Source organism: Rhincodon typus, chromosome 3, assembly GCF_021869965.1.
Source record: "Rhincodon typus isolate 14 chromosome 3, sRhiTyp1.1, whole genome shotgun sequence".
NCBI classification, from domain to species: domain Eukaryota; kingdom Metazoa; phylum Chordata; class Chondrichthyes; order Orectolobiformes; family Rhincodontidae; genus Rhincodon; species Rhincodon typus.
In genome coordinates, this window is record NC_063334.1 from 83,321,987 (window position 1) to 83,347,878 (window position 25,892).

Sequence of the window (25,892 nt, forward strand, 5' to 3'; positions counted from 1 at the left end):
GAGACAGCATGCTGCAGTGCAGAGGGGTCCATTAATTGTGCAGGGTTAGGGCAACAAAGAGTATGAGTGTGAGAGACAATAGTGCATTGGAGGACATGGGTTACTATGGGGAAGGGGAATCATCAATGGAGACCACCTTTATGGCTTTATGGGAGACAGTGCCTTATGATAGTTGGCATGACTAAGAATTGCCTTGTAAAGAGTTAATACTACTGAAGAGGAGGTGCTAGAAGTCTTAAAATGCATTAAGGTAGAATAAATCCCTGGGATCTGATCAGGTGTTTCCCAGAACTTTGGGAGATGCGAGGGAAGAGATTGCTGGGCCCCTTGCTGAGGTATTTGTATCATCGATAGCCACTGATGAGGTGCCAGAAGACTGGAGGTTGGCTAATGTAGTGCCATTATTGAAGAAAGGCTCTAAGGAAAAGCCAGCGAACTATAAACGAGAGAGCCTTATGTCAGTGGTGGGTAAGTTGTTGGGGTGGATTCTGAGGGACGGGATTTCCATGCATTTGGAAAGGGAAGGACTGATTAGGGTTAGTCAACATGGCTTTGTGTGTGGGAAATCATGTCTCATTAACATAATTAAGTTCTTTGAAAAAGTGACAAGGAGATTGATGAAGGCCGAGAGGTAGACATGATCTATATGGTCTTGAGTAAAGCGGGTGACAAGGTTCTGCAGGTGGACTGGTTAGTAAGGTTAAATCACGTGGGATCCAGAGGGAGCGAGCCAATTCGATACAAAATTGGCTTGAAAGTAGGAGACAGAGTGTGGTGGTGCAGTGTTGTTGTTTGGACTGGTGGCATGTGACCAGTAGTATGTCACAAGGATCAGTGCTAGGTCCACTGCTTTTCATGATTTGTATAAATGATATGGATATTAATATAGGAGGTATGGTTAATAAGTTCGTAGATGATACCAAAATAGGTGGTGTAGTTGACAGTGAAGAAGATTATTTTAGAGTACAATGGATGGGTCAATGGTCTGAGGAGTGGCAGATAGAGTTTAATTCAGATAAATATGAGGTATTGCATATTTTTAAGGCAAACTAGGGCAGGATTTATTCAGTTGACGTTAAGGCCCTGGGCAGTGTTGCCGATCAAAGAAACCATGGGGTGCAGGTGCATAGATCCAGAAAGTGGAGTTGCGGGTAGACAGGGTGGTGAAGAAGGCATTTGGCACACTTACCTTCATTCGTCTGAGCATTGAGTATGGGAGTGGAGATGTCATGTTGCGGCTGTACAGGAAATTAGTTGGTCACAGGAATACTGAGTGCAATTCTGGTCACCCTTCTATAGGAAGGATGTTGTAAAATTTGAGAGGGTGCAGAAAAAATTTATAAGGATGTTGTGGGACTGGAGGGTTTAAGCTACAGGGAGAGGCTGAATAGGCTGGGGCTTTTTTTCCTGGAGTGACAGAGGCTGAGGAGTGACCTGATAGAGGTCTATAAAATTATGAGGGATATGGATAAGATGAACAGCCAAGGTCTTTTTCCTAGGGTGGGAAAGTCCAAAACTAGAGGACATAGGTTTAAGTCGAGAGGAGAAAGGTTTAAAAAGGACTTGAGGGGTAACTTTCTCATGCAGACTGTGGTGCGTGTATGGAATGAACTACCAGAGGAAGTGATGGAAGTGGGTGCAATTGCAACATTTGAAAGGCATCTGGATGTGTATATGAATAGGGAGGGTTTGGAGGGATATGGGCCATATGCTTGCAAATGGGACGAGGCCAGATTGGGATGTCTGGTTGGTGCAGATGATTTGGATTGAAGGGTCTGTTTCCATGCTGCCTGACTCTATGATTCTATAAGCTGTAGGACCAGGGGTCCGGAGTTAATGTTGGGAGACAAGGAATTAAAGAATGGGTTGGATGGGAACATGTAGAAGTGAAGTCTAATGAGGTCGAGAAAGGCATAAGAATAAAGGCAAACATAAATGTTTGTGGGGTCATCTAGATTAACAAATTGAGGCTCTAATTCACTCTGCAAAGTCTGACCTGTGTTGCCTTCCATCCTCATCCAAATGTACAGTGTAATTGAAAAATGGCTGCTACTACATCTGGAGTGGACATTGTAAGTGCTTGTTTTTTTGTTTCTGTCTGAGAATGCAGCTCCACTTGTGAGTAATGTGAGGCCCTTTCAAAAGGTAGTTATATTAATTATGCACTTCCATATACAGGTTTAAGATATCTGTAATCTGCATATGGCTCAGAGCTGATTTCCTTTCACTTTGAACTGCATTTGCCAACATGCTGTTATCTGCTCTGATGCCTTTCTTGGGTGATGCAGGAGAGTAGGGGGTGGGGTGGTCAATGTTTCAATAATTCTACTGCACTTAAAAGCTCCTACTGTATTTAGGCCACATAACTTGTGCTCCATATATCAGAATAAGATACACAATATGAAAGGTGCATGTAGAGCTATTCCATGGCTCTCCTTTTATATTCCACAATTTCACTGTATTGAGGACTATACTGAACAATTATAAGTGTGTGATGGTGACGCTGACTGAGGTTTCTGCCAGGTAGCCTGGAGGCTGCTGTGATGTCTACATGCTTGAGAATGTTCACGTTCATGCTTCATTTTGAGGGCCAGATATCTTACAAGGATGGCTACTGGGAGATTATCCTCTGTATTGATGGCTGATAACTCCAGTATGCAACCTCTTGACTGGAGACGGCATATATACAATATAACGTGCATTCTTCTGCCAAGGCTATCATGGAGCAGATGATAGGCCTCCTGAAGATGATGTTCCAATATTTGGATCAGTCTAGAAGGTGTCTTGAAGTAGAGTTCAGAGTGATCTGCATAATCGTTGCATGCTATTCATCCACGACTGGAGCAGGCAAGATAGGGATGCAATGAACGCTGAAAAACTGGGAGATGGGAAGCAGTCTTCCAAGGAGGACGGTGAGGACGTTGAGGAGGAACATCACCTTCTTTATGGTAGAGCGTTGCAGTGTCAGGTACAACAAACCAGACAAAACTTAATTGATATCTAGTTCCATTAGGTGTGAGTTAGGTCAAGTGTTCACTTGTGTTTGTAAATTTGTCACTGTTCAAAAGGCAAGCAGCTCCAGTTTATTCTCAGAAGCAAATGCAGCTATTTTTGTTTGCTTTCCCTGTTGTTGAACAAAAATTAACATTTTCAACTGCTTGAATGTTTTCCAACATGTGATGTTCCTACGTTGAACAATGACAGAATGCCATGCTACGGTGGACATTAGGGAAAGAGAAATATTACAGCATTCTAATATGGTACGGCTTTAAGGATGGCTAAACTGTCTAACTTTGTTCTTGTAGTTGTTGTTACATTGAAGGTCAATCAGACAGATGATTATGTAAAGTAGCAATGGACTTATGCATATAAGGCTCTGTTTGCAATAAGGGATAAATTGAAGCAGTTGGGACTGTTCTCCTTGGAGAGAAGAAAGCTGAGAGGAGATTTGATAGAGATTTTCAAAATCATGAGCAGGCTGGATGGATTAGATGGGGAAAAGTTGTTCCTGCTTGTAAAATGAACAAGGACATGAGGGCATAAATTTAAAGTGATGTGCGATAGCAATAAAGCAAGGATGATGTGAGAAAAATCTTTTTCAGTCAGTGATTAGATAGGGTATGGAATGTATTGCCTGGAAATATGGTGGAGAGAGGTTCAATTAAGGCATTCAAGAGGGCATTGAATGATTATTTGAATAGAAATAGTGTGCAAAGGTATGGGGAATAAGCAAGAGATTGGCACTAGGTAAAGATGCTCATTCGAAGACCCAGTGCACTCAGGATGGGCCAAATAGCCTCCTTCTGCACCATAACAATTCTGTGATGAAGTGTCTTCAATGAAGTGTTGCCTATGCCTGCTATGTCCCCTCAGAAGATTTTATTTTCATTTCCCTGTCACTGTGTTTACTGTGTAGGGCTACTTCTGGCAGGCCTAGTGCACTTCTGGTCTTTAAGTATGGCCAGGTGGCATGAACCCCAGAAGCTCCTGAATGCGAGATAGTACAAGAGAGATGCCTTTGATGCTTTGTGGATACATAAGTAAGGTGAGCATCAGATAATTGCATGAGATAATTTGGTAGAGCTCATGGATAGAACCCCCCCACCGTGAAACTCCTGAAAATTAACACTTCAGCCAATTTTTGGTTAAGTTCAGCCCTTTTTAGTTTACTGAAGGAATGCTATAATTAGCTTCACTAGACTGACTCCTGGTATGAGGTGATTTGTAATTCAGAGAGATTGAATAAACTGTAACTGATTCCCTGGAATTGACAAGAATGAGAGGGGATTTCATTGAAACATATAAGCTGTTAAAGGACTTAATCAGGTAGATTGTAGAATGATGTTTCATCTGTTTGGGAGAGTAGAACTAGGAACTGCACTTATCAATGAAATAAGGAGGAATTATTGTGACTCAAAGGGTTGCAGATCTTTGGACTATTGTACTCCAGAAGGGTGCTTATTTATACGTCTATTTATTAAACTGATGAACATTAGAGATTCATGGATTTTTGGATACTAAGGGTATTAAGGAAGATGGGCATAGTATGCAAAGACAGAATTGAAGTAGGAGATCAGCCATGGTGATATTAAATAGTGCAAAAGGCTTGAATTTCTCAAATTTTGTATATGCTTAAATTCTATGATAACCTTATCTCTACTTATTTGTTGTAATGTTTCACTGAGGTAGCACACTGGAAATCAAGCCCTGCTAATCCCAGAGTTGTCACAAAGATTAAAAATTTTACCACATTATGCGAAATTCCCCACTTTACCTTTGTTTTGCACAGCCAGGTTTCTGTTCTTCATAAGAAATACTATCCATTGCAAATAAGTAGATTCCAGCTATAGATAAGTCATTATAAACCATGGATCCGCTCTCTACACACTGCATACGCACACACACGCATATACACACACATATAGACACAGAAAGACACAAAAATAAACTGAGTATTATGGGTGGAGGACTAGGAATGCAGTTCAATGGTCTTTGCCCGCAGGCTTCATTGAGTTGATCCTTTTTTGTTTGTTAGGACTTGTTCCTTCTTGATCTTCCTTCCCTAGGTACTTTCAATTAAGTGCAGAATGTACAGAGCTACTGTTTTACACTTCGGAAGTATCTAACTTATGGTTAAGATCCACAGCTGATATCAACTGATTAGGGGAAATAAATTGGCTTCATTCATATTTGAGATACCTCTTTTTCACAGAGAAGGGCAGCTTCTTCCTTTCTAGATACCTGATGGCTTTTGAACCCAAACGTACACACCCACAGCTACCTGGGAGCCAACCACATTGTTCCTGTCAGGCAGGAGATTAAAACTGGTCACCATTCCTGAAACTAATCAGCTATTTGTTGCCAGACAAATCTCCATTCATGCATGCACTTGTTGACTCCAGCTCATCTGCAACTAGATTTCACGTCAGTTGGGAAACTGAGACAAAAAAATGTAAATTCCTGACATTAAAGTTAGCAGGGTCTGAGGGAAACCTTTTCAGTTTCCTGACCTCAAAATAACCTATTGATGGACATGAACTAATATTAGGGCATTGATGCCTGTTTCTTTCCCTTTCGGTGAAGTGTCTTTGAATGTTTTTATCTGCACTGAAGAAGCTATGCACTATATTCTTGTTGAATCCAGGAAGCCAGAGTAAACCACTTGATATCAGTGGAGATAGGAAAAATACCATTTTCATTTTCGTGAAATCAGTGTTCTAAATCTAGATTGGTGTTGATTGACTTCCACAATTTTTCTAATTTCTGCTTTTTCTCATTTCTGGCTAGGATTGCACGTTAATACATCTGGTTGGAGAGCTCAGAATCAGCGTCAGAATCTCAGAAAGAGCTTACATTGTTGTAGTTATTCCAGATCATGATTTGCCACTTTTATACTATTGGATATTGGATTCATGGGAGTTGCACAATTCACTCTCTTGATGAAAGCCCTTAGAACCACTATCCATGTGCTTAGTGCTGGTGCATGATTCCTCTCTTTTGAAGAGCTAGGTTCTGATTTCCAAAATTTGCAATTTAAAAACAAAAGCTTGCTGAAGGATTAATAGTTGGCATATTTTTTTTATTGAAGATCTTGCTTTCAATGAAGTGTATTATAAAAGAAGAAGGAAAAGTGGTCCAAAAAATTATCTGCTGGAGGGACCAGAACAGCAGGAGATATTTATTTTGTTTCCTCATGGTGAATTAATTTATCTGCTCTAAATATTGTGTAGGTGTTCAAATATTTGGCTGGTCAAAACAAATTTACCAGGATTTTCTGCCTTGAGACATTTTAGTTGTGGCATTTTGTTATAGCATTTTTACTTGTGTCATTTAATCCTGACAGGGTCAGTTCCTCTATCTAATAGTCGGGGTGAATAGCTTCACCAGACATGGTTCTACCAGCCGCAGCTCAATGTGGCTAGAGACATGAAAGGTGGTTGCAAAGTAAACAGAAGTTTTTATTTTAGAGGGTGCCTTAGTATATGTGCTCAACAAACTTAGCCAAGGTACAGAATGCCAGTTGTTTGTATGTTCTTTTTCATTTAAATGGTAGAAGCTAGCATAACTTCACTGGATGATCTAGGCTACAATCTTAGGGGAGATACTGATGCTGTCTCGTGTGTTCTTCACTCTCCACAATTTTTTATTGAAATCAAGGTTCCTTTCAGTAGCTTCCACTCTACTTATTCATTCTCACAGTCTTAGATTGTGGAACTCCATGTTTTATACAATATTCATTTTTTAAAAAAAATCAAGCTTAGTTTTATTTAATTAATACTTGGTATACTTTGTCTTTATGTCAATTCTGTTTTTCTCTGCAGTAACCCGTACTGCAGAATGGCCATATTGCTTGCTCCTTCACCTGGGTTTTCATGAAGGGAGTCTGGTGAATAGTATTTAACAACGATCAGGAATGTAGTTATTTCAGATTATTACATATTGTAGCTGTATTTTCATTTCTGAAAAATATATTTGACCATTCCGTTACATATCATTTGTCTTTAAGGTGGTGCTATTGATTTACAGAATCTATTTTAATAGTAAGGGGCTACAAATATTTTATAATATATTGTACCTTCTGAAATGATAGGATGATGACATTTGCTCTGCTCCTCTTATCTAAAGTCAAATTACTTAAATGTTAAAATTTCGATCTTGCTATTGCTTTTGAAAAGGAAAGTAATTGTAAACATATCATGTACAATATGGACTGGCTTGGATTTCTGGATCCAAATCCAGCCATTTGGATGATACGCAGGTCAGGAAGCTGAATGCCAGTGGTGAAGCACTCGGGGAGAACATTTTTGAATGTTGTCAATCAAGAGGCCACCTCTGATGCCCAGTCCAGTTAAAACATGGTGGCTGAATTTCATAACTAAGAGATGCAACTAGAGCCCCCCCAGATTTTGGTGACTGGATCTCTGTGGGAGAGGTAGCTGCTGTCCAGAATGGCCTGCTGCAGTCATTACTGCAGCGTCTAGATGAGGAGGAAATTAAATAAGGCATATCTCCATCCCATGGGCTTAAGCCTAAATGGGAAACCTCCAGGCAGTGTTCGCTGATCGCCCTCAATAGGCACATTAAATAACCTAGTTGGCCGCCACAGAATAGCCTTCATACCAGAGGTGGGAGCATGTTGGCAGACTCAAATTTACCCTCACATCTGTCTCCAGTTCCCATTCCTCAGTCCCATGTGATACACAATCATCATTTTCTTACAATTAATCCAAGGTGAAAATGACAGAAGATAAATCTATTCTCCTTGACTTTCTTGACCTTCCTGCAGCTTTGACATGACTTACCACAGCGTCCTTCTCCAGCACCTCTCTACTTTGTCCAACTGTGTGGGACTGTTTTCACACAGTTCCAATCTTCCCTGACTAATTATGGATTGATAATCACTTACTGTGACTTCTTTTCCTACCCTTGCACCATTGCTTCTGGATTTATCCCTGGCCGATCCTACATGCTGCCCGTTGGTGACATCACCCAAAGGCAAGACACTAGTTTTTACATGTATGCTGATGACATATAACTCCATCTCTGTCAACTCCTGCACTGTTGCTAAATTATAAGGCTGATTATTTGACATCCAGTACTGAATGAGCAAAAATTTCCTGCAGCTAAATGTTGGGGAAATTGAAGCCTTTGTTTCCAGACCCCTGTCTTCACTCAGTTTCCCACCTACTGCCATCATTCCTCTCCCTGGCAACAATTTGAACATAACCCAGTTGGTTTGCAAACTTGGTATCACATTCTGAGGTGAGTTTCCAAATTCATATTTGCGCCATCTCTAAAACAGCCCATTTCTACCTTTTTAAAATGATCAACTTTACCTTTGTTAGTTCATTTGTTTCTGGTATCCTTATATCTTTGTACTTGTAGTTTTGCCTTTTCCACCACCTTCCTGGCTGCTCTCCCACATTCTATATTTTGTAAACTTAAGCTTATCCAAAACTCTGCTGCCTAACATTTTTCTTTTCATTCCCTCATGGGATGTGGGTGTTGCTGGTTGGACAGCATTTATTGCCTGTCCCCACTTGCCCTTGTGAAGGAGGTGGTGAGCTGCCTTCTTGAACTCCTGTGGTCAATGTGCTGTAGAATGACACATAATGCACTTTAGGGGAGGAATTCCACAATTTTGAGCCAACGACAATGAAGGAGTGGCAGTATATTTCCATGTCAGGGTGGTGACTGGCCTGGGCAGGAGCTTGCAGATAGCGGTGCTTCTATGTATCTGTTGCCTTGTCCTTCTAGATGGAGGTGTTTGTGGGTTTGGAAGGTGCTGTTAAGGATCTTGGATGAATTTTTGCCATGCATTTTGTAGATAGTACACACTGCTGTGACTGATTGTCAGTGGTGGAGGGAGTGAAAGTTTGTGATGTGGTGCCAATCAAGTGGCTGCTTTGTCTTGGATAGTGCCAAGCTTCTTGAGTGTTAGTGAAATTGCACCCATCCAGGCAAGTGGGGAGTTTGCCATCAAACTCCTGACTTGTGTCTTTCAGATGATGGACAGGCTTTGGGGAGTCAGGAGGTGAACTCCTTGTTGAAGTATTCCTAGCCTTTGACCTTATCTTGTGTTATTGTGGCGAGTCCAGTTTCTGGTCAATGGTAATCTCCAGGATGTTGATAGTGGAGGATTAAATGATAATGATACCATTGAATGTCAAGGGACTGTGGTTAGATTATCTCTTATCGGAGATGGTAATTGTCTGGTATTTGTATTGCATGAATTTACTTGCCATTTAGCAGCTCAAGCCTGGATATTGTCCAGATCTTGTTGTATTTAAAATGGACTCCTTCAGTATCTGAGAAGTTGCGAAAGATACTGAACATTGTGCAGTCATTGGCAAACATCCCCACTTCTGACCTTATGCTGGAGGGAAGGTCTATGATAAAGCCACTAAAGATGTTGCCTTATGATACTATCCTTAGGAACTCGTGCAGAGATGTCCTGGAGCTGAGATGACTGACTTCCAAGAACCACAGCCATTTTCCTGTGCTAACAAGGTGTAGAGCTGGATGAACACGGCAGGCCAAGCAGCATCAGAGGAGCAGGAAAGCTGACGTTTCGGGTCGAGACCCAAGTTTGCCTGCCTTCAACCAAAATAGACTTTGCTGTCTGAGACCCATTGATTCCAGTTTTGCTAGGATTCATTAATGCCATATTTGGTCAAATATCTTGATGTCAAGGGTTGTCATCTCACATCACCTCTGGAATTCAGCTCTCTGTCCATGTTTGTCCAAAGGTGTACGAGGCCAGGAGCTGAGTGGTCCTCGTGGAACTGAAAGTGAGCATCACTGAGCAGGTTATTGCTTAGCAGGTGCTGCTTGATAGCACTGTTGAGGACAACTTCCATCACTTTATTGATCAAGTGTAGACTGATGGGGTGATAACTGGCTGGGTTGGATTTGTTTGCTTTTTGTGCAGAGAACATACTGGTCAATGTTTCACATTGTTGGGTAGATGCCAGTGTTGTAACTTTACCGGAAGAGCTTGGCTAGGGGAGCGGCAAGTTTTGGACCACTACTGTCTTCAATACCATTGCCAGAATGTTGTCAGGGCGCACAGCCTTTGCAGTATCCAGTGCCTCCAACTGTTTCTTGATAATACATACAGTGAATTGAATTGGCTGAAGACTGTTACTTGGTAACTTACAGAAAGCCCTCATCATCTCTCTGCTTGCATTGACTCTCAATCATCTAGTTTTAGAATTCTCATACCAGATTGTGTCCTCCTTCTTATTTCCGTATTGTCTTCCAACCCCTTGGACCTTCGAATTAGCTGCATGCCTCTAATCAGGTATTTAGTGCATTGCAAATTTTAATTATTATAACTTATTTGGGAAGAATGTGCTGACAATCGAGCCCAACTAGTTCACAAGCTGTCACAGATGTGAAATACCCAATTAAACCATTAGGATCACCAGTTTGCTTGACTGACTGCTTTTTTGGACAAAAGCAATTCACACCAGACTTCAGCAAACACGGGAAAATAACTCGGTTTATTGTAAGGAAACCATTCTATATCAATTGGGAGAGAAAAAAAGGAAATTTAGTTACCCGACTTTTTCTTTAAACTCTACCCCTTTAAAGTTCCAAGCATATATACATGCATTCACAAATAAATGAAACTAAAGACAGATTGTTTGACTTAAATATTTTAGATGGAAAAATATTGACAGGGAAAAGAAGTTTTATAAATTAAAAGTCCATCTCCCTTTGGTTTTAGCAATGATGACAAAACGTCTGCAGAACGATGGTCATTCTTTGATTAGATTGCTGATTGGACGGATCCAAATTTTTTTTGTATTAAATTTATTTCTGGTGAGTCTTTTGCTTTTTTTTGTCTTTGCACTGACGCAGAGAAAAAGGGGAGAGAGAGCTGTTTCCTATTTGCTAGCTCTGCATGTTTCCAGCTACACTGCCCTCACAGATTTATTGCAAACTACAAATGGACCAAACTGAGAATTATCATCAGGCAGTTTTTCCTTAACTAAGATTCCAGGTGCTCCTGTGCCACAATAATGTAACGGCCTCACTGCTCCAACAACTAAAAAAATGACACTATACAATCCTATTTGTTATTTTTAAGTTGCAAAACTCTCTTGGTATTTCAGCTTTATAGCAGTGCTTGACTTATATTGCAGTTTATAGTCTACAAAGGAAATATATGTTGTCCCTTACAAGTGTTTACCTTTAAAGAAGTGAAGCACCATTTTTAAACATGTTTCATTGCCGAGTAAACATAATACTCATATAAAAAAGACAAGAAAATGACATTCATTCACCCTCATTCATTCCTTATGCAAGATGTAAGCAAACTCTTGTTATTTTCTTTCTCAAATTTTTCACCTATTCCACAACAATAACATTCTTGATGATTCATCAAGTAGTACATTATCCTTTCTAGCATATGTATTATTTTTATGTTGAATGGTTGAATTAATAAGCTTCAAGGAAACAATTTCACTTTAATGGCTTAAGTTTCTGTACAGCTTCTGAGGGATTATGGGTATTGCTTATTTATGTTGTTTTTTGCAACTGTGACTGACGTAGAGGTCTTCAAAATGTTGAAGAGCCAATAATAATCCCAAAGTCTCCTTTTCCACTGTAGATTACTTCCTGTAGTATTGGTATAATGACTTGGAAAATGACCTTACTCAATCTTCGATTAATTATCTTGCTATAAAACCATACTTATCTTCAAGTCACTGACATCAGTTGTCATTTTTTAAAAAGCTTTGTTAAGTCACTGGAGCCAATACCAATTGATTCATTATGATTGCCTTCGAAAAAATTGCTTGGCATTCTACTGACCTACCACGCTTGCCTGTTTTCACAACATATCTGTGAAAGGTATAACTATTGTGCTAAAGATAAGCACAAAGTTGTGAAAAACCCACACGTTCCCAGCACTCTTGTAATTTCCTGTTTAGTTTTAGAAGTGGGAATTCTATCAGAGCCTTCACTTTCGCTGTTCTTGGCAACATGAGCATTTGCCCTGTGATGTGTTCTGGGTAGGTTAACTTCGCATTTGTGAATTCACTTTTGCCAATATTTATTACAAAGCTAGCTAATTGTTACTTCTCAAACAAGTCTTCTCAGTACTTTACATGTTTTTCACAGCTGTTTCAGTATTTATGATGGCATATAAACAAAAATATACAGTTAAGCACTTTAGCTATGACTTGATTCATAAGTTTTTTTTGATGTAACCGGGATGTTTTAAATTGCATCGCTCAACATTGGTATAACCCACTTGATGAAACAATGGTTGACATCACTAACTTTTGATGTTAATAGTATTTGCTAGGACAGCTTCGTTCAGTCAGCCTTAGGATTGCAGTGCATCATTCTTTTCTAGCATTAAGCTTCTAACCAAAAAATTGAGTATGAATCTGTTTTCGTTATTACATTTATTTTTGTAATCTAAACAGAATCTGGATGACCCATCTAGTTTAGAAATTAACACCACTGGTGAACTTTGATTCCTTTGACTGGATTCAATCAGACGACTTTCTAAAATGAACAAAAACCGAAAGAACTGCGGTTGCTGTGAATCAGGAACAAAAACAAAGTTGCTGGAAAAGCTCAGCAGGTCTGGCAGCATCTGTGAAGGGAAAAAACAGGAGTTAACGTTTTGGATCTGGCGACCCTTCCTCAGACTTTCTAACATGCATTGAATCTCTGTTTCTACCTGAGTTTGTTTTTCTGAGCTTAACCAATAAGATGTTGCTTTATCAGCTCTGATTCCACGATATTCACATCTTGTTTGGCTAACATAGTACTTAGTTCATGGATTATAGGAGGTTTGCTTTGTATGAACTATGTACCTTTTCTTCTACCTATTTTTACTGCCCCTGTCTCCCTCCATTACATTTACCACCTGATATATTTGCTTTTTTATCTTCCTCCCTATGATTATATCATTTTAATATATTTATATGAGATAACTCATTTTACATGCATTGAGAAGTGTCTACAAATAGGTCACAGTATTAAATCTTCTAACTATTTTGTAAGAAACGTTGAATCTGGCTTTCACAGGCTCAACTTGTAAAAGTAAAAAAACACACTTTGTCACCTGTCCAAAATGTTCCAGTTGTAGCATGTTTGTCTGAACATTCTTTTATCTATGTCGAAATGTTTTTAAGTACCCCTGTACTACTTTGCATGCTCATGTGATTCTTTTAAGAAACAAGGATATGTAATCTAATATCGAAGATTTGTCTTTTTGTCTGAAAAAAAAATTAATTTGAATGGATCTCATCACAACCAATCGGTCAATTTGAATGGATTAAATCCAGTAAGTTTATTTAGGGTATCTCTGGTAGGAAACAGTAAAAAACCTAAACCTTTATCCCAATCCTGTGCCTATTCATGACAATATGTCTTCACCATTATTTTGAGAGTCTGATATTTTTTGTCCAAAGCTGTCTGTGTTTATGGATGATGGGTGGTGCACTTCAACTGTTCCATACCCAAATTGCTTATTATGTCTTCAAAGATTTTGGACAATAAGGTTCGAACCTTGATGCCTGCTCGCAGAAAAGACCCTGAGCTTCCAGTTTCGTGCCACTTTAACACACCACCCTGTTCCCTGGCCAACATCTCTGTCTCTGGCTTCCTTTATTCATTCATGAGATGAGGGTGTTGCTGGCTAGGCAACATTTATTGCCCATCGGGCAGTTAAAAGTCAGCTGCAATGCTGTGGGTCTGGAGTCACATGTAGGCCAGACCAGGTAAGGAGGGCAGTTTCCTTCCCTAAAGGACATTAGTGAACCAGATGGGTTTTTCCTGACAATCGACAATGGATTCATCATTAGACTGTTAATTCCAGATATTTATTGAATTTAACCTCCACCATCTGCCGTGGCGGGATTTGAACCCGGATTCCCAGAATATTACCTGGGTCTTTGGATTAACAGTCCAGTGATAATACCACTTGGTCATTGCCTCCCCTGCTTGCTGCAGTGTTCCAGCGAAGCTGAGCACAAGCTAGAAGAACAACACCTCAGTTTCCGTTTTGCGACCCTGCAGCCCTGCAAACTTAATATTGAGTTCAATAATTTTAAGGCCTAAACTCTCCCACATCCTAGCCCCTTACCTCATACACCAGGCCTTGTTATTGCATAGCCTGCTACTTCATACTACCCAATGTTAATCACTAACAGTCCCCATTAACTGCTATTCACCTTCCCAGCCAGATCGTTATCAACTCCTTTGTCTATCCAATTACTCTTCTCTCTCTTTTGGTTCTATTCTTTATCCTATCATTTACTCCCTACCCCATCTCCTCCCCATTTTCTGCATATAAACCAATGTTTTCCTATCTACCATCAGTTCTGAGGAAGGGTCACCGGACCTGAAACGTTAACTCTGATTTTTTCTTCACAGATGTTGCCAGACCTGCTGAACTTTTCAAGCAACTTCTGTTTTTATTCCATGTTAGAACTTTGATTTGGTTGAATTTCAATTGGCAGTCTAAAACGGGTACACCACCACAGTCCCACTTTGCTTTAAGTTGCAAAACTGTGCTGATATTTTAGCTATCGAGCAGTGTCTGACTTTCATTCTAGTTTATAATCCAAGAAGGATAAATAAGCTTTTGCATTCAGGTTACACTATCAGTCGCTGTTGGCCCCAAGCCCTGGATGACCCTCTCTACACCACTTTTTCTCTGCTCTTGACTTTCTTCCTGTAAGACACACCGTAATTCTCTTTTATCATGCTTTTGATCAATTGACCTAATATTTCCCTTTGAGCCTCAGAGCCATACTTTGTTTCAAGATGTGCAGTCACATACCTGGTGCTGTTTTTTTATGAACGTTTCAATGAGGGGCAAGAATAGGCCACTCAACCCCGAATCCTTCTCTGCCATTCAATAAGATCATGGCTGATCTGATTGTAACTTCAAATCTGCATTCCTGTTTATCTTGATAGCCTTTCTCCTGCTTGCTTCACAAGAATCTATCGAACTCTATCTTAAAAATATTCAAGAACTCTGCTTCACTATATTTTCAGGAGGAGAATTCCAAAGTCTCATAAATCTCAGAGAAAAGAAAAATTGTCTGATCTGTTTTAAATTCTCCTGACTGCTTGTAATGGGCTCATATTTGTTTTTACTGATCTTTTTCTTCTTAAATGTTATAAGACAGTCCATTTTCATAGTTCTCGCCAGTTTACTTTTTTTTCAAATGCTCCCTTTGTTAAATCTTTTAGATTGGTCCTCCTTTGCAGAATTCTGAAATGCTGCCAACCCTCAATCTTACCTTTTTTGATGACTTTAATATTTCCATTAATACAGTTCTTGATATATTTCATTAACCAAGGTTGGAACAATTCCCTTCCTGGATCTTTGTGCATTACTGTAATGTATTTTTTTGTAAACAATTAGATTTTTTTAACATTTACAATTGCCTCTCTACAGTCATACTGTTTCATATTATTTCCTACTCTACCATAGCCAATTTACAATTTCATGCCTTCATAACTTCCTTTGTTTAGATTTAAGAACTGAATTTCTGATTAAACTATAACAATCCCAACATTTGATCACTCTTTCCTAAAACCTCATTTCCAATAGAATTATTACTCAGTCTTTTTACATTGCACAATGCTGTATTTGAATAGTCAGTTCTCTAGTTGGTTCTTTAAAGTACTGCTCTAAAGAACCATCTCACATACATTCCAAGAATTTGTCCTCCATCACATTTGGTTTACCCAGTGTGTATGTAGATTGAAATTCCTCATGTATATAACCCTTGTTGCACACACCTCTAATTTCCAGAAATATAAAAACAGATGTTTAGAGTTTTTCTACATATCTTAAAAAAAATTAACAATGTGAATATTGTCCTGTTGAAACTGAGACTGGAGAATAAATAGTGGAATATACAGAAGTAGCAGATGTTGAACAGGTATGGAGATGGAGACAAATCCATCTGCCATCATCAATTTTGAAATGCAGTTTCTCTCTGTGACATGTGATATTCATTGGACAAACATTCAGGCAAACAATTTGTATTAAGTTCACTGCCAAACCTACACTTCAACTAGATACTTGGTGGTATATCATCACCAGATAATTGATAAGTTTATGAAATGTTTAATCTACACATATACTTGGTGCTTTCTGGCAGCCAATGTGTGAGTCCTTTGCTAAAAGACATATTGGGCTGTAGTTACATCTTGAGTGTTATTAAGAATGAAGCTCCAGGGTATTATCAGTAAAGGACCAACAATATACTTTCATGTCAGAATAGTGCATGGCTTGGAGATGAATAGCAGTAATTTGTTGTCCTTGTCCTCCTCAGTTGTAGAGTTCGTAGCTTATGAAGGTAATGTCGAAGCTTTGGTGAGTTGCTGCAGTGCATTTTGCAGGTGGTGTATGATGCATTGGTGGTAGGAGGAGAGAAATTTAATGGCTGTTGGATGCGATATCAATTGAGAGTGCAGCTTTATCCTGGATGTGTCCAGCTGTTGAGTGTTTTAGCTGCACCCATCCAGGCAAATGGAGAGTATTGCATTACATTCTTGACTTGTGCCTTGGAGATAGTGGACAGGTTTCACAGTGTTAGGAGGGGAGTGAATTCAACACTCAATTCTAAAGCTCAGATCTGTTCTTTTAGCCACATTATTTATTTGTCTAGTCCAGCTCAGTTTGTGGACAATGATAACCTCTAGAATGTTCATAGTGGTAGATTCAGTGATGGTAATGCCATTGATTGTCAAGAAAATACAATTAGATTCTCTCTTGCTGGACATAGCTATTGCCTAGCACTTGTGCGGTGCAAATGTTAGTTGCCCATTACAAGCCTAAACCTGTCTTGGCTACATATGGTCACGGGCTGCTTCAGTATCTGAAGAGTAGTGAACTTTTACCATCAAATAAGATTTTTGTCCTGCAGCTTCATTTAAAAGCAGCCCAATAACCATGGACAAAAACAATAACTTTTTTTTAAAAAATGACAATTTCCTAAAGCAGTCTGCATTAAGCATCCAACTTGGGAAGTTAAATCATTCAATTGAGTGAAACGTAACTGGTGAGAATCAAAAGCTGAGTTGTCATCAGGTTTAAAGGTGATGTTTCTGAAATTTGCATGGAGCCATACTTTAAGATCAGATAACATTTATTGAAAGGTCTCACATATGTATCTGCAAAGCCTGGATTTCATATTGGAGGCTTTGCTTTGCAGCTTCTTGTATCTCATCCTTTAAGTGGCAAATAAAAATCTCTCCAAGTTGGTAGGCACTGACACTATATCTTCACAAGCAGCATTACATCATCAGAGGCATCTTCTAGGTTCTGTCAATGTTGTTTTTTCAGCTCTATTTCTTCTTTCTTTTGAACATTGCACAATCATCAGGAAATATTCCCAGTCTAATTTTATGATGGAAGGATTGATGAAGCAGTTGAAGATGATTGGGCCTAGGGCTCTAACCTGAGGAATTCTGCGTGTCCTCAAGGTATTGAGGGATGGCCTATAAATGCTTCTTTATCAATATGCCCTGCAATCCAAGAAAACGATTATATTCCAGGTATCTGTGAAGAGTACTCAATATTTCATAAAAGTGAGTCTTCTTGTCTCTTTTCCACCTTCTTAATATTAAAAGAAATATCATTCAACAGTAGGCACGACATGGCATCAAACTTCTTCTGGTGCCTTCTTTTTACTACCCACTTTTTTGGACAGGAATCCAAGAATCCTTCTTATGGTAAACAGAGCCTTTCACCTGTCTTGCCATCTATCTGGATCTCTCACTGTGGTGTCTTGCCTGCACTTGTTGTCTTCATCCAGTACTGTTGAGATGATAGCAGCCCTTTAATTTCTCTACGCCTCTCACCCACTCTAACAGATCTTCCTCTGAAGTAGTTGCAGTTTGCTGTGTTGTGTCTAACCCTGACTTTATTTATCGAACTTGCTGATAAGAGTGGTACTTGTATTTCCTTACAGAGGCTGGGCATTAACTCTTGGATATTTCTTTCCAACATTCCTTGGATTGTGACCCCACCAACGAACATAAAGCTGTTGTTTCTGGCATTGACATTACCCCATCTCCTCTAGAGATCTCCATCCCACAGCTTCCCACCTCATTGACTCCCCCCCACAACCACTTCTGCCTTCTTCCTAAAATGCACAAACGGGATTGTCTGGCAGACCTATCATTTCAGCTATTCCTGACCCACTGAATTTATTTCTTCTAATCTTGACCAGATTATTTCTCCTTTTGTTCCGTCTCTTCCCACTTAACATTTGTGATTCTTTCGATGCTTTATGTCAGGTCCACAATTTCCAGTTTCCTAGCCCTAGCTGCTTCCACTTTACCATGGCTGTGCTATCTCTCTACACATCCAATCCCCTTCGGGATGGTCTGACTTCTCTGCTTCTTCCTTGAAAAGAGATGTTAGCAGTCCCCATCCATCACCAACCTACTGAACCTGACTAAGCTTGTCCTCTCTTTAAAAAATTCTCCTTTAGCTCGTTTCATTTTCTCCACATCACATGTATTGCTAAGGGTGCCTGTGTGAGTCCCAGTTATGACTCTCTTTCTGGCATAAATGGAATATTCCTTTTTTCCAGTCCTACATGGGAACCCCTCCCTCAACTCTTTCTCTGGTACATGGATGACAACGTCAGTGCTGCTTTCTGCTTTCATTTGTTTCAAACTAGTTTGACTTGTTTTGTACACTGCAGAACAGTACTACAGTATGTTCATTTCCAAGTTTTATTTTCACTAGTTTTTCCCTCCAGGTACTTTGTGTCTTGATGGCTTTGCTTTCAGCGGAGCTGATATATTTTCACCTATTCATACCTCATAATGACAACTATTTTACATTTCTATATCTTCTTTACCACCATCAGCACAGATTTTGCCTTTTGCTCAGGGCACCCTCAACATTTATTCCATTCGCTCCTTCTCTCCATTTGTGAAATACATAAAAGCTTTCATTTGCAGCCCATTTCAGTTCTGAAGAAATGTTTTTGGACTCAAAACATTTACTCTGTTTTTTCTCTCCACAGATGCTGCTAGACCCACTCAGTTCCTCCAGCATTTTCTTCTTTGTATTTCCAGCATCTGCAGTATTTCATACATATATATAAAATTTGATAGTTTGCTAAGTCTTGGTTCTCACTGTGAGAGGTATCAAATCTCAACCTACCAAATATTAATTTGTATGCTATATATCAATTTGTTAGAATATTTTCTGTAAGTTTTATGAATTGTCCAAATTAAAGCAGTATAACCAGCTAGATGGCTAGGGTTTTAAGAATCTTCCAAGGGTGCTAGTTAACAGTTGTGCAGTACTAATTGTGATCAGGTGTCTATAAGTTTTTTGGAATATTCTTCACTTCCACATCACTTTGTTATGCCATTTTCTGTATTTAAACCCTTTAGGTACCTATATTCAAGCCTAAATATTTCTCTGCTTAATTGCATTTCATTGTAGTGTTACATGAGTTACCTCAACTCCCTGGGGCTGAAATGAGCCAATATCTGTGAAGGTCCTTTAGAGAAGAAATTAAAGAAACCCAAGCGGGCTGTTTAGGTATTAGCTTGTGATACTGTCTGCCCTGGGGAATTGTGACTCTGAAACTCTAATTTGAAGTGACTCTATACCATCAAATTCTTAGCCCTTCAGACTTAGGAAGGAAATCCTTTCCAGGACAAAGTTGGTTTTGTTCAAAAACCACCATCCTAATGAGACATAGAATGATGAAACTGTTTAACAGTTACGAATGTGCAAGAACATTAAGCATCCAGTTCATGTTTATGACAGATTCTTAAATGTCAAACATAAGGTTTATGTAACCAAATTTAATTGCCATTTGTATGTATATTATTATAGTTATTGAGAATTGAATCCACTGTTAAATTATCCATGTATGTTTCCTGTGTTAGGGATGATAAAATGTGCTGGCTACATTCCAAAACATTATATTAAAACTACTCAGATTTACTCACAGGGTGGGTGGATGTGAGACACGCTGACAAAAGAGCACTTACCCATGGCAGAACACTTTGTATCAAGATAATTTTCTTCATGGCCTGTTATGACCTTTCTGACCGTTTTCTTATACAAAGAGCAGCGGACTGAAAGCTGCCATTTCAGACTGTTCAGTAGACTGCGACTTAGTCTTTTCAGTCTGCTGTGGTGGGAGGGGCAAGTATAACAGGATTCTGAAAGACATCTTGCAAGATTATGAAAAGTTGCAATGGGTCCTGGGTGAGTGTGTGATCACCTTGCACATAAAGTTCGTTAGACAATTGGATCCCAAAGAAATCTGGCAAATTGTTTATTTCTCAACTGTAGGGTCATATAATCTTTTTCTCTATCTGTGCAAGAGTGCTTTCAAAGACGAAGCCTAACAAATAAATTAAGTATTTACCACCATAAGAGGGACTGTACTTCTTGTGACTTACAGAAAGAGGCCACAGTTTTGAATTATCTGCAAGGATTTCTACTTAGCACTAATGGATACAAGCTAAATAAATAATTGTTTGTAGCTTATGGCGTTTTAATTAGTAAAACAATCAAAATTGAAAATTGTTCGTTATTCATATGACAAAAATTATATGATAAATGTCGAAGCAGTTTCACCTCAAAAATTGAGTTCACAAGAATTCTTATGTTCTTCTATGTTAGGTAACCTTTTGCAGCTGTCATGAAATTGACATTTGCTACTGGGTTTAACATCTGGAAAACTAAGTATTAAAGAAGCAAAAACTGAAAAAATGTATGTCATCATAGAATGTCATTTAACACTTTGAGAACATTAAGAACTGTCATCTTGCCAGACTGAACTGCATGATTGAACTGCTAGGTTCCCATGTTTTGTGTTACAAAATAATTCAATTATTAACAAAGTTTTCTGGTAACGTGTTAAATTGCAATCCCAATAAAGTACATTTTCCTTCAGGTTGATAGAGCATTTGAAAGGTTACTTCAATCACTTTGCAGTGCGTACTTAGATGGACTTCCACTAATGTTTCTGGGCCAAAAGGCTACGGATGTTGACTTTATGTCGGTATCAACTTCATTGAGAGTGTTCATTCCAATTCTTTTTTTTTGAAAAAAAAGTCCTTGGCTTGACCAAGTGTAAACATTTCAGGATATCTTCCGATTAAATTAACAATGAACCTGTTGAAGAAGATGCCTTATGTCGCAGACATTGCATTTCTACAGCCACTGCAATTGTAACATGCATCTTAAAATGTTAGCATTGTTTTGTTATTTTCATGATTGCACTTCTATTTATGACAACTATATGGTTAAAATCCTTGTAATATTGAGTTTAAAAAATTTCTGGTTGTTTTGTTATTTTCTCTTTGAAATGACCGAGTTCAATTCTGTAAAATGTGAATATGTGCTTCTTTGTGTAATTTTACAACAGGAGGGATATGGAGTGATAGTTCTAAACACCAATGAAAACTATGTAGAAGTGGAGAAGTCAAAGAAAGAAATGCAACCACCAGCAAGTGACACAGATGAGCCAGCAGAAAAGAAAGAGAAGAAAGATGACAGCCAGAAAGAGACGATCAAACGGCGTGACTTTTATGAGAAGTATCGAAATCCTCAAAAAGAGAAGGAGACAAAGCACGTTCCTATTAGGGTTAGTATTTGGTACTTTTCAGTAATGGTAAATTGTTGGAGCAACCTGATTGTGTTTACCAGTTATTGAGTGTTTGTGTGCATTTACGAAGTTCAACATAGTTTAACAATTACCAATTTGATAAATCACAGGCAGAATCAGTGAGATAATATAAATTTAAACATAAAATCTTGAAAATATATTGTAAGTATTTTAATATACAATTAAAGTTTAAAATTTATCTATTGAAAGCACATAAGTTCAGAAATTCAGCATGCAATAACCTGAATAAATTTAAACAATTTTGTCTTTCTGAACACTTATTTTTATAAGTGTCATTTGTACAATAGATTTATTTTGCAAATGAACATTATCCATTAAATGAGAAATTATAAAGTGTAGCTCACTTGCATGGGCCTGGTTTTGCACAAGCCAACAAACCTGTTGCACAGCAATTCTAAAAGAAGTTCAGTAGTAAAACTACTGTACAACAAAGGGAAAATTATTAATATCTCAATAAATATTTATGGTAGGATAGTAGCGGTGCAACATAATGAGCAAGTGCTAGTGCTTGGTCTACCACATCACTTATTCAGTGCACCCTTACACTTTGTAAAGCTAACAGCATGAGATCGTTATAACAGTGCTGCCCACAGTTCTCCATTTCTGCAGGGCGCAGAGACAATATTATTCAGACTTTGACATTAGTTGGTGCCTAGCATCTATACAATGCATTATACATTGGTTCCAGGTTGATGTAATACCAAAAGGTGTTTATTAGAGCTCAGAGTTCACACTGCACCTGTGAAATTTTCCACATAATCTTAAAAGTTGATTGAATACTTAATACTAAGTCTGTGGTTGCTGTATATGTTGTTTGTGTTAAAACACATTTAAAATATCAATTCAGTTCTTTCATGTATTAAAATGATCTTAGAAATGAAGATTGTTCGGCCGTGAGGGAAAGTCAGTATCTTAGAGCAGGGTAACATATTTTATTTGACAGTAGCTTATGACATGTCATAATTATTCCACAATTTTTATTCTGTATCCACATTTTTAAAGCTATCACTCTGAAGGGAAAATTTAGTTAAATTCAAGAACAAATATATTTGGGTATGTACTAAATTTAAGTTTAGAGTCATAGAATTAGAATCACGCAGTGCAATTTAATATGGTTAAAACTGTTTGCACTTTGTTAATTTCCAAAATGGGTCTACCTTGAAGATCCACTTAAAATACAATGTGTTTGCCCATTGGCGCCAAGATGGTCTTTTCAAACCCACATGGCATGTGAATTTAGTGTTTTTGGATGCAGTTAGATCTCTTGGTATTATTGCCTAGCAGGGGGGTTCACAGTGCAATATTAAATTTCACTTTATTTATACATTGATTTGTGCATACAACTAGGTCATAGATAGAGAGGTATTGTGAGAGGCTACTGACAGGGAAGTGAGCTAAAGCAATATTAGATTTGCCAAGTTTGTTTTTAACTGAGCAACTAAAGTCATAGGTATATTGACATCAGAAGCATCCACGCTAGCTTGAGTGTAAGAAAACTCAATAATTGCACATCTATCTAGTCTTTGCATTACTTATAGTACTTGGAATATATTTATAATATGTGAATATTGAATATTTGGCAAATTATGTTAGATTGTGTAAGGCTGGAGGCGCTAAATGGCCTTCTTTGTTTCTACTATCCAATGTTCCTAGACCTTGAAATACCAAAAAACAAGACTTCTCCACCATAATTATTGATGTGACCACAGGGTCATTGACACAGTCAGCCATGAAATCCTTTATAAGGTAATGAAGAAATTGCCCTGCATAATTTATCACAATTGTTCAACAGTTTCGTGGTAGCATGCTTGACTGTGTCCTGGATGATAGTGCATCTTCGGACCCATCTTGGCACCACAGCAACAAGCATCCACCCCCTTCATGACTGATCCTTAGGGGCATCAGTGTGTACTATCGACAAGATGCTCTGCAGAAATTCACAAAAGGTCCTTAGACAGCACCTCCAAATCCATGACCACTTTCATCCAAATAGAAAAGAGCAGCAGATACATGGAAACACCACAACCTGCAATTTCCTCTCCAAACCACTTATCTTCCTGATTTGGGAATGTATTGCCATTCCTTCACTGTTGCAGGGTCAAAATCCTGGTATTCCCTCTATGAGCGCATTCTGGATCAACCTACAGTACATGCGTTTCAGCTGTTCAAGAAGGCAGCTCATCATCACCTTCTCAAAGGCAACAAGGACAGGCATTAAGTGTGTCCCAAGAGTGTAATAAAAACAATTCCAAGTTAATAACTTAAATAGACTATACATGAATGAGAGCCCTTATGTTTTCTGATGCCATCCAAGATGGTGATCCTGGCAACAGAATTAGATATTGCATGGATGGGGAAGCTGCTCAGTTTTAGATGATCAGGCAAATATCTTGGTCTGCAAGGACGTACTTCGAAATTTTCTGTTTGCTGATAAGTGTACTCTAGCTACAGAGTTGGACGTTAATATGGACTTGATTTCCAATGCACCCAGAAAACTGATGTAATATAGTTAGGAATTGATAATTTTACCCTTTGGAAGATTTCAGACATCAGTGTGGAACACAGAGGAGTAGGTCTGCCTATCAAACCATTCTGTCTACGCATCTAGGATGTGGACTGTGTACCAACATCATCCCAAAAATGTTTGACCACTTTTGTTTGTACTACCTTCAGAAATTTCTGAAAATCAGGTGGCAGGATCAAATACTGGACATTGAGATGCTCACTTGAGCTGGCATGCCAAGCATCCACACCATATTGATGTAGTCACAACTCGAGTTTGTCTGACCATGTAGCCAGAGTGTCTGGCGCTCTTTCACTCAAGGAAGTCTTCTTGAGTATGAGGTGCACACTCATGACAGTTCAAGAAACTGTTACAAGACCACACTGAATCCTTTCTTAGGAGTTTTGATATCCCACCACTGGAACCGTGTGAAGTACTCCAGTTCATGAACATGGTCATCTTTGCCTTTAAGGACAATCAAGACAAAAAGGAGTGTTTGAACATCAAAGAAAACCACTCTGAAGAGATAACTGTGACATTTTATTCAGCAATGAAGTTCTCTACCCTGTGAAACCAGGCTTTACCTTCATGACTGTCAATGAAACAATGATGACTGTATATTATCCCATTACTTCATAAGGACATTTGTGAGGTACACTTACTGATTGCTGATGTGTCAATTTTTAATCTTCCAAAGTCTTTGGTCTCAAGCATTGAAAAAAAATTTAGTTCTCATACTGTTCACAGGGATTAAGACAATTAACCAGTGATAAGTATTTTTTTCAAATGGTTGGGAAAAGCAATTTAAAATGAGTGCAGTAAACCAATATTTTCTGACAGACTATTGCCAACAACAGATAATCTTAACTGTCTCCCCTTGGCATTCAATGACATTATTATTGCCAAGTTCTGTACCATCAACATTCTGGGGTGACCATTAGCCAAAAAACCTAACTGGACCAGCCATATAAATCACTGTAAGTGCAGGTCGGAGTTGGAAATTCTGCAGTGAGTATTTCAGGCCTGATCCTCTAAAGCCAGTCCACAATCTAATGGTCTGCTCTTACTTGCCTGAATACATGCAACTGCAACAATGTTCATGTAGCTGGACAATATTTGGGATAAAGCAGGCCATTTCCTTGACAGCCCATCTGCCACATTAAGCATTCACTGTCACCACCACCAGTGGAAGTGGAAACATCTCTAAAATGCACTGTAAGAATTTTTTTTTTTAAGAATCCCTACAGTGTGGAAACAGGCCATTTGGCTCAACAAGTCCACATCGAGTCTCCAAAGAGCATCCCACCCAGGCCCATCTACCTACCCTATCCCTGTAACCTTGCATTTCTCATGGCTGACACACCTAACCTACACATCCCTGGACACTACAGGGTAATTTAGCATGGCCAGTTCACCTAATTTGCACATTTTCGGACTGTGGGAGGAAACTGGAACACCGGAAGGAAACCAACACAAAGATAGACAGAATGTGCAAACTCCCCTTAGACAGTCGCCCAAAGGTGGATCGAACCTGGGTCCCCGGTACTGTGAGGCAGCAGTGCTAATCACTGTGCCACTGTGCCTCCTTCAATGGCATCTCCCAAACCCATGACCTCAGACTAATAACAAAGGCAGCAGACCCCTGCAAATTATTGCTGAGAGAAAAATCTGAATGTACCTTCCTAACAGCACCACATGGACATAGCTCATCATCATTATCTCAAGGC

General features: G+C 38.9%; 1 protein-coding gene across 1 annotated transcript in view; it reads left to right on the forward strand.

Annotated features, from left to right (window-relative positions):
• fam172a (family with sequence similarity 172 member A) overlaps positions 1–21,909 on the forward strand; it is a 176,581-nt gene extending 154,672 nt beyond the window's left edge. Inside the window, exon 5 of the mRNA XM_048594967.1 lies at positions 21,402–21,909. Coding sequence (XP_048450924.1) covers positions 21,402–21,689 — 288 coding nt within the window. The 3' untranslated portion in view covers positions 21,690–21,909. The remainder of the gene's footprint in view (positions 1–21,401) is intronic.
• Positions 21,910–25,892: the final 3,983 nt, after the last annotated feature.